A 9,839-nucleotide genomic window follows, 5' to 3' on the forward strand; every position below is an offset into this window, starting at 1 on the left:
GAGGGGAACTTGGAGGTGGTAAAAACACCACCACCTCCAAGTTCCCCTCCAAGTCACACACCATCCTGACTTGCAAATATGTCGCCGTTCCTTCATCGTCGCTGGGTCAAAATCCTGGAACTCCCTCCCTAACTGCACTGTGGGAGCGCCTTCACCACACGGACTGCAGCGGTTCAAGAAGGCGGCTCACCACCACCTTCTCAGCTGTGAATGCGTATATTCAAGGCTGAGGTCGATAGATTTTTGGACTCTAGGGAAATCAAGGGATATGGAGGTGGGGCGGGAACGTGGAGTTGAGGTCGATGATCAGCCATGATCTTATTGAATGGCGGAGCAGGCTCGAGGGGCCGTATAGCCTACTCCTGCTCCTATTTCTTATGTTCTCAAGGGCAATTAGGGATGGGCAATAAATACTGGCCTTTCCAGCGACACCCACATCCCATGAACAAATAAAAAAATGGAACAAAATGCAAAAATAAACAAAACACTTCAGTTGATGACCTATGTAGGATAGCAGACTGCAATGATCAGGTTATGAACAGGCTAGTTATATACATATCATGCAGGGGGAGATGGAGTAAATCATGTGTGTATGCTGTATTAATCCACAAATTCATATTCTTGCAATTAAGAATAAAATTGTGACTGTTTCGGGTTTAATAAGTTGCCCATTTTAAAAATAAACCCCCCCCCGCCAGTATAGCACCGACCTGAGTACTTTTGCCACATCCCAGTCTGCCAGAAACCAGTACCACATTATTGTTGACAAGGCTTTCCATGAAGTGGTACTTGACCCTCCAGACCGGCAGAGCTTTCCTCCGTTTTAGTAGCTCGTAGTACCGCGAGGAAAAAGGCAGCCCGTCGAAAGGATTGACTTCCAGATCGCCGCCTTCACAGTTCAAGCCCTCGTCCTCGTCGTCATCCAGCTCCGGGTTAAAACCATTCAGCTTCAAGGAGGAGACCGAGATGGAGTCGGCAGCCGGCCCACTGGCCTCGGCCTCGCTGTCCATCCTGCCACTGTCCATTTTGCCGAGTCACTTTTACAATCCAAGGGCTGTCTTCAAAGCTACATGCTGCAAAGAAACAAGGGCGATCAGAAGTTAAAGACAGTCAGCAGAAGTGGCACTAATATTCTTGCACAGCAAGCTCCCACAAACACAATGAGATAAATGGCCAGATGATCTGTTTTAGTGATGTTGGTGGAGGGATAACTATTGTCCGGGACACCAGGGAGCACTCTCCTTTTCTTCATGGGATCGTTTACGTCCATCCGAGAGGGGCAGATGATGCCTCGGTTTAACATCTCATAACAGTGGCACTAAGAACAGCACTAATGATCTGTGCCATGTAGTCACGCAGCTAGAGCTCAGACTTACAGTTTCCTAATCTCAACTGTGACAAGTAAAGGTCCAACAAGAGAGCAGCAAAAACAGGATTACCAAAAGTTGCTCCGACTGCCCTAGCAAACCTTTAAACAGCGGTGTTAGCAAGTTGCCCACCTGATCGTTAAACCAGCGATAATGCAGTGATGGTTCCGAATTTATTAAAGCATTATTTGAATTAAAGTTCTTTTCTCTTTATAAAATCCAGAGTTGTGTCGTCGAAGTTACAACAGCAGACACTCTCGATCAGGTTAGCTGGAGCTTGGGACTTCGGAGCTGGGAACAATTGCTGATATTTTTATAGAAATATTTCCCAGGGTATGAAATTTGCCGACTGTAGCTTATAAAGCTGCAACATAACTCACACATAATCCCAGCAGAACGTCTAGGATGAACAGAAGTGTAGAGTCAGAGCAAGATCCCGCACACCCAGGTCAGGTATTTCTGTTTCCTCACATCAACCACCCTGTGACAGCTCTCACTGAGAACGTCAATTTACTGAGCACGAGGGGTGACTTAGGCCAGTTTTGCACTGTCCCAGTATAGCACCGTATATAGCACTTGTACATAAATACAAGTTGTTGTTGTCAGGCTATGCCCACTAGCAACTGGACTGAGGCTGCTCAATCTCATTTAAGGTTGTGGGTTCAAGTCCCACTCCAGAGATGTGAGCACAAGAATCTAGGCTGACCCTCCCAGTGCAGTACGGAGGGAGTGCTGCACTGTCAGAGGGGCCGTCTTTCGGATGAGATGTTAAACCCAGGCCCCGTCTGCGCTCTCAGGTGGATGTAAAAGATCCTATGACAATATTTCGACGAAGAGCAGGGGAGTTATCCCCGGTGTCCTGGTCAATATTTATCCCTCAATCCCACATCACAGAAAAAAACATTATCCAGTGATTATCACATTGCTATTTGTGGGAGCTTGCTGTGCGCAAACTGGCTGCCATGTTTCCTACATTACAACAGTGATTACACTTCAAAAAGTACTTCATTGGCCGTGAAGTGCTTTGGGACGTCCGGTGGCCGTGAAAAGCGCTATAGAAATGCAAGTGTTATGTTTTCTAGCGCTCGTAGTGCTTTGTAAAGACGCCTCTGGACTCGGTAGTTTGTAATTATAAACTACTGTTTTATTTGAGTTGTAATGGCTGCCTGCCGCATGGTGCGGGGTGATATTTCCAAGTGCACTGTGCGGCGCCTGCGCACTACTTTCCCAGCATCGTAGTGCTGCTACACTTGATTTGAGTGTTAGTACACTTGTACAATGTAGTCCCAACATAACTATGTAACAGCAAGTCTTCCTTTCTTGCTTTTCATTTCATGTAGGGCCCTTATAGCCAGCAGTCAGAGAAGACCCTTTGTTCCATTAATGAGCTGCGCATCCTGCTCGTTAGTTACTCAGTATTACGGTACAGTGCGCCTGCTATTCAAATGTGTGGGGGTTTGGGCGTGGGGAGGATGAACAAGCAGTTTAAATGTAACTACTCCACACAGAAGATAGTAAATGTATGGAGGCAGATAATGTTTAAAAATCAAGGGGGCCCCAGATAGGTTTATTTTGATTCAAGAGGCAATTGAGGACAAGAAGAAACAGAGCACCATGCGGTACTGTTAACTTTGGGCTTGTCACAGATGGATTGCAATGGATTTTCTCAGTTCTTTACATTCCTGTGAAGACTTAGAAACATAGAAGATAGGAGCAGGAGTAGGCCATTCGGCCCCTCGAGCCTGCTCCACCATTCAATGAGATCATGGCTGATCATCCAAATTCAGTACCCTGTCCCTGCCTTCTCCCCATATCCCTTGATCCCTTTAGCCTTAAGAAATATATCCAACTCCTTCTTGAATATATTTAATGAATTGGCCTCTACTGCCTTCTGTGGCAGAGAATTCCACAGGTTCACCACTCTCTGGGTGAAGAAATTCCTCCTCATCTCTGTCCTAAATGGCTTACCCCTTATCCTTAGACTGTGACCCCTGGTTCTGGACTCCCCGGCCATCGGGAACATCCTTCCTGCATCTAGTCTGTCTAGTCCTGTTAGAATTTTATAAGTTTCAATGCAATCCCCTCTCATTCTTCTAAACTCCAGCGAGTATAAGCCCAATCGACCCAATCTCTCCTCATACGTCATTCCTGCCATCCCAGGTATCAGTCTGGTGAATCTTCGCTGCACTCCCTCCATGGCAGGGCACTGGTGAGGGGAAATTAATTGAAGGAATGCAGAATCCGATAATGGCAGTCTGGTGATAAAGGTGTTTTATAAACAAACATTACCTATTGTAGTAAATAATTTAAAAAGCATGGTGCCTTGACTGCAAGAACTCTCAGAAAGCTGAAGTGGATTTACAATCATCCATCTCAGTTACAGAAGCAGTCACTATTTTGGTGCCGATTTCCTTCTGACCTTATTTAAAAATAACAAGCTGCTAGATCAAGGATACAATTTATAGACGACTCGAATACTGTGAATAAAGCAAAATTCTGTTTATTTTACAGTATATTTTTTCTAATTCTACATAATATTCAGCATTGAAGAAATAGATGAAGCAGCATTTTTGCATGTTACCCGACAGAAACAGGTGCACAACTGGGGGGGAGAAAACAGACCGGCCATTTTGTACTTGAGGACTGAATCTCCTTTCTCTCATCTGTCGTAGCACCAAGTGCGATACGGCTGCCGCCTCAGTGCAGACGGTATTCCACGATGGAATTCCCATCTGTCCCAATGATTGCTGTTCCAATCGGAAAGCATAGCCTGAGGAAACTAGCCGAGAGTGGCATGTGGTGAGGGCAGACTAGTGCAACAGCGCACGACAATTCCAACTGCAAAGAGCGGCAAAGTCAGCAGTGCTAAGGGGAAATGATCTACATAAATATAATATAGAAACATAATCAATCTATACAAGTGTTCCTTGTGGGCCCTGGAGACTTTTCACTCCTCTATACCAGAACACAACCTTTGGAAAATAAAATATGATTTATCTGCACCACTTCAGTACAAAAAGAACGGACTTGCATTTATATAGCGCCTTTCACGGCCTCGGGACATCCCAAAATGCTTTACAGCTAATTAAGTACTTTTGGAAGTGTGGTCACTCTTATAATGTAGGAAAAATGGCAGCCAATTTGCTCCCAGTAAAGTCCCACAAACTGCAATAGAACTAATGGTCATAGTCTAAGGATAAGGGGTACCCGGCCATTTAGGACTGCGATGAGGAGGAATGTCTTCACTCAGAGGGTGGTGAATCTTTGGAATTCTCTACCCCAGAGGGCTGTGGAGGCTCAGTCGTTGAGTATATTCAAGACAGAGATCGATAGATTTTTGGATATTAAGGGAATCAAGGGATATGGGGATAATGCGGGAAAGTGGAGTTGAGGTTGAAGATCAGCCATGATCTCATTGAATGGCGGAGCAGGCTCGAGGGGCCGAATGGCCTACTCCTGCTCCTATTTCTTATGTTCTTAAATAACCAGATAACTTGTACCAACATTACTAAAACAGATTATTTAGATATGCTAGACAATTATAGAAGAGCTTGTAGTCTGGAGTGAGATCATTATAAATCTCTCGAGGAGTGAGGCTTACCAGATAACTGGCAAAGACCTGTCAGTACCACTTGTGGGCATATTTATCACAGCTCAGTGATGGTAAGGACAGATTCTATTTATACCACATGTATAAAATACTTTTTGAACTTCTATCACAAGTGCCGAAATAAGAACAATGTAACAGTTCCCAGCCCACGTGACCTAAATCGTCACAAATCCTGGAATAACTCACCATAATTCTGCTTGCCCGCATGGCCTAAGATCGCATTAAGGTCTAATTTAAGTCAGCCATGTTGGTAAGGGAAGAAACGAACATTACAATTCTCTAAAGCCAGGTTTATCCTTCAGTCAATGCTTTTAATTTTGAGGTACATTTGGGATGGTACTATAGTGCAATCGTTTACAACTGCACACAAGAATAATTCATTGTTTTGGAGACGTGATAAGGTGCTATATAATGGGAAATTATTCTTCAGCCAAAAGTCCTTTGTCTTAAGTCTCCGACTTATTTTATATTCCAATACAGCTCAAAGTACTTTCTCCAATCACAACCCTACACAATCCATAAATGGACTGCTGGGTGTTTTTCACTGATATATTCACCATTACACTTTACTGAAATCCTAGTGACAACATTGCATCACATCCATTAAACAAAAAACAAAATCAATCATTTAGATTTAGCATCATTTTTAAACCAAAAAGTTCACCGTTTATTCCCCCCAAAAAATACATTTCACACCATCCAGATCTTTTTATATTGTCAGTACGTTTAAATAAAGCTGCAGGGTTGCCACAGACAAAAAGAAAATAGCTTTTGGCAAACTCTGATGGGGGCAGGGGTGGGGAGTGGGAATAGCCCTGCATCACCCGTCACGACACGCGTGACCCGGTGAGAGTTTGCAACAGATTTTACACCACTGCATCCCGCATTGCACGTGGCCAACCTTTCATTGTTTATTTAGCAAAGACAACACACATTTTGTTGAACAGAATGTCCCTCGTGAAGGACTGCGTGACATGGAGTTCCCAAAGGTGTACAGCACAAGAACATGCAGTCTGGAGGAAGAAACATAGAAACATAGAAGATAGGAACAGGAGTAGGCCATTCGGCCCCTCGAGCCTGCTCCGCCATTCAAATTCCTCCTCATCTCTGTCCTAAATGGCTTACCCCTTATCTTTAGACTGTGACCCCCTGGTTCTGGACTCCCCCGCCATCGGGAACATCCTTCCTGCATCTAGTCTGTCTAGTCCTGTTAGAATTTTATAAGTTTCAATGAGAAAAAGCCATTCAACCCATTGAGCCTATTCCATTCACATCAGATGATTCTATAATGGACAACTCCCACGTCTTAACGATCTCCTAGGGGCAGATTTAAATTTCTGTCGCTGGCCGGAAAACTGGCAGTATCGAATGGGCCGCCTGGTATATACCTACGCTCGATTTTCTGAGCCACTAACTGCAATTAGAAAGAATCAGGGCGGGATGTGTAACGGGCAGCAGGTTTCCACCCAGCAGTGAGAGTTACAATCTACCCCCGCGGTTCTCCCCCCTGCCTTTCCTGAAAATATCCTGAGAGCTCTCAATCCCACTTATCAGTGTGAGCCGGAGGTCAGCGGGTAGCACCCTCACCTCGGAGTCAGAAGGTTGCTGGTTCAAGTCCCACTCCAGGGGACTTGAGCACTAAAATCTAGGCTGACACTCCCAGTGCAGGGCTGAGGGAGTGCTGCACTGTCAGAGGGGCCGTCTTTCAGATAAAACATTAAACCGAGGCCCCCCGTCTGCTCTCTCAGGTGGACGTGAAAGATCCCATGGCGCTATTTCATAGAAACATAGAAGATAGGAGCAGGAGTAGACCATTCGGCCCCTCGAGCCTGCTCCGCCATTCAATGAAATCATGGCTGATCATCCAAATTCAGTACCCTGTCCCTGCTTTCTCCCCATATCCCTTTAGCCTTAAGAAATATATCCAACTCCTTCCTGAATATATTTAATGAATTGGCCTCTACTGCCTTCTGTGGTAGAGAATTCCACAGGTTCACCACTCTCTGGGTGAAGAAATTCCTCCTCATTTCTGTCCTAAATGGCTTACCCCTTATCCTTAGACTGTGTCCCCTGGTTCTGGAGCAGGGGAGTTATCCCCAGAGTTCTGGCCAATATTTATCCTTCAATCAACATAACAAAAACAGATTATCTGGTCATTATCACATTGCTGTTTGTGGGAGCTTGCTGTGCACAAATTGGCTTCCGTATTTCCTACATTACAACAGTGACTACATTCCAAAATGTACTTCATTGGCTGTAAAGCGCTTTGGGGCGGCTGGTGGTCATGAAAGGCGCTATAGAAATGTAAGTCTTTCTTTTTGTTAAATCAAGTTAGCAGTCCGGCTCCTTTCTAAAAAGGTGCCAACAGACCCCAAATCAACTCCTTACTCTGGGAGCCTGCTGCTCACATTCACTGTCCTGTGAGGAATAAATATCCCCGAGAGGAACATTTTTATTTAAATTGCAGTTCCCCATGATTACTACATTTTATCATAATGAATTTTATTAGATTATATCCTGGCTGCAAGCTTCCTGCAAAGGATATACTTCTAAGTCAGGAAGCTATTTAAGATAATTGACAAAAGAGCTAAGGGGGAAAATGAGTTTTTTTTTTTAAAAACAGCAAGTGGTTATGATCTGGAATTCAATACCTGAAAGGGTGGTGGAAGCAGATTCGATAATAACTTCCAAAAGGGAATTGGATAAATACTTGAAAAGGAAAAAGAAAATGCAACGTTATATGGGGAAAGAGCAGGGGGAGTGGGACTAATTGGACAGCTCCTTCAAAGAGCCGGCACAGGCACGATGGGCCGAATGGCCTCCTTCTGTGCTGCGAGATTCTCTCATTTTATTGACCCAGTCACCCCAATTCACCTCAAGCAAGACTTATCTTCCCCCTTTGAAATTCTCTTATAAATGATTAAACATTACTTTTACAGACCTTTTGTGTACTGAGTGATTTTATTTGAAGATATCTTTCCCAGGCCCGAGTCCACCCGTCCAGTACCCCCCAGCCCACATCCAGGATCACCCTAATCAAGAGGCCTCTGATGTTCAAAACAACAGTTTTCCCTCCTTTTAAATTCCCTGATCAATTAAATATTAAATCTTCATGCCCAGGACAGATTTGTATTTCAAAAGAATCTCCGCCAAACACCAGGACCTTGAGCACAAAATCCAGGCCGACACTCCCAGTGTAGTACTGGCACTGTCGGAGGTGCCATCTCTCGGACGAGACGTTACACCGAAGCCCCGTCTGCCCTCTCAGTTGGATGTAAAAAGATCCCATGGCACTATTTCAATGAGAGGAGTTCTTCCCCCACCTCCCCTGAGTATGCTGGCTCAATATTTATCCTTCAACCAACACCACTTTGAAAAAAAAATTATCTGGTCATCGTCACATTAAAAAAAACTAATTTTCTCTCTTGGCTCTTTTGCCAATTATCTTAAATAGCTTCCTGATTTGGAAGTATATCCTTTGCAGGAAGCTTGCAGCCAGTATATAAGCCCTCTGAGTGAAGCCATTTCTCCTCTTGCCACCCATGGGACATCCCAAAGTGCTTTACAGCCAATTAAGTACTTTTTTTTTTTTGAAGTGCAGTCACTGTTGTAATGTAGGAAACGCAGCAGCTAATTTGCACACAGCAAGCTCCCACAAACAGCAATGTGACAATGACCAGATAATCTGTTTTAGTGATGTTGGTTGAGAGATAAATATTGGCCAAGACACCAGGGATAACTCCCCCACTCTTCTTCCGATAGTGCCGCGGGATCTTTTACGTCCACCCGAGAGAGCAGACGGGGCCTCGGTTTAACGTCTCATCCGATAGACGGCACCTCCGACAGTGCAGCGCTCCCTCAGCCCTGCACTGGGCGCGTCGGTGCAGATTTTCTATCTTCAAGTCTCTAGAGTGGGACTCGAACCCGCAAACCTTCCGACTCAGAACCTTCGAGGTAAAATGTTTCCCCTGCCTGCCCCCCAGCCTTCCCATACACTAAAATCAAGTGAATTATTAAAAAGAAAATATGACAGCAAAAAATTGCACTTTTCTCAAAAAAATAATCAATAAAAATCTGACAGCACTGAGCTACCAGGCAACAGCACTCACCTGGTCCTGTCTCTCTTGGGGAAACTCCAGCCTGATTATTTGCTTGTACCTCTCAGTCTGCAAGTTGATGTTTTACATGAACTCTGAGCCAATTATAAAAAATTATCAGGGCAGGAGACCGGGGTTCGACCCCCGTCACCCCCACAACCTTTAACCTCAACTCTTTTCCACCTGAGCCGATTTTTTAAAATAAATAACCCAGAATAATTTAATCTTAATAAATAATTAATAATGATTTAAAAAAATATTTATCCCACCCCTCCCAACGGTCTATTGATAGATTTGTTTTATTTTCTCTCTCTATCCCTCCTTCGTCGATCCCGCGCCCGTCCGTTTTTGTTGTTAATTTTCCGCCCGTTTTATTTCTGATTTTTTTTCATTAATTGTCATTATTATTTTGATTTTAAACTTGGATGCGGACGACACTCAGCCACCGCCACCATTTTGTTGAGCGGCCCCTGGAATTAAAGGGGAAGGCGGCCGTGAAGGGCGGGGCTTGCGCGCTAGTGCCGATAGGAAATCGGGTTAAAGGGGAGGGCGGCTGGATTGTGACGTGTATGTCTCTGTGTGTGTGTGTGTGTACAGGACATCAGGGATAGAATAGAGAAAAGGATAGAAATAACAACAGAAAATGCTGGAAAAACTCAGCAGGTCAGGCAACATCCATGGAGAGAAATTTGAGTTGACGTTTCGGGTCGAACAAACGTCAACTCAAATTTCTCTCACAGAATCACAGAAACCCCATAGTGCAGA

General features: G+C 44.4%; 1 protein-coding gene across 1 annotated transcript in view; it reads right to left on the reverse strand.

Moving 5' to 3' along the window:
- Positions 1–9,536, reverse strand: part of dqx1 (DEAQ box RNA-dependent ATPase 1) — a 159,882-nt gene extending 150,346 nt beyond the window's left edge. Inside the window, exons 1-2 of the mRNA XM_085975679.1 lie at positions 9,087–9,536; positions 711–1,073 (exon numbers count right to left, since the gene is read on the reverse strand). Of these exons, the coding sequence (XP_085831805.1) occupies positions 711–1,025 (315 nt within the window). The 5' untranslated portion in view covers positions 1,026–1,073; positions 9,087–9,536. The remainder of the gene's footprint in view (positions 1–710; positions 1,074–9,086) is intronic.
- Between the last annotated feature and the right edge of the window lie 303 nt (positions 9,537–9,839).

This window comes from Somniosus microcephalus, chromosome 2, assembly GCF_052327205.1.
Source record: "Somniosus microcephalus isolate GS21.2 chromosome 2, FLI_Smic_1.0, whole genome shotgun sequence".
Taxonomy (NCBI): Eukaryota; Metazoa; Chordata; class Chondrichthyes; order Squaliformes; family Somniosidae; genus Somniosus; species Somniosus microcephalus.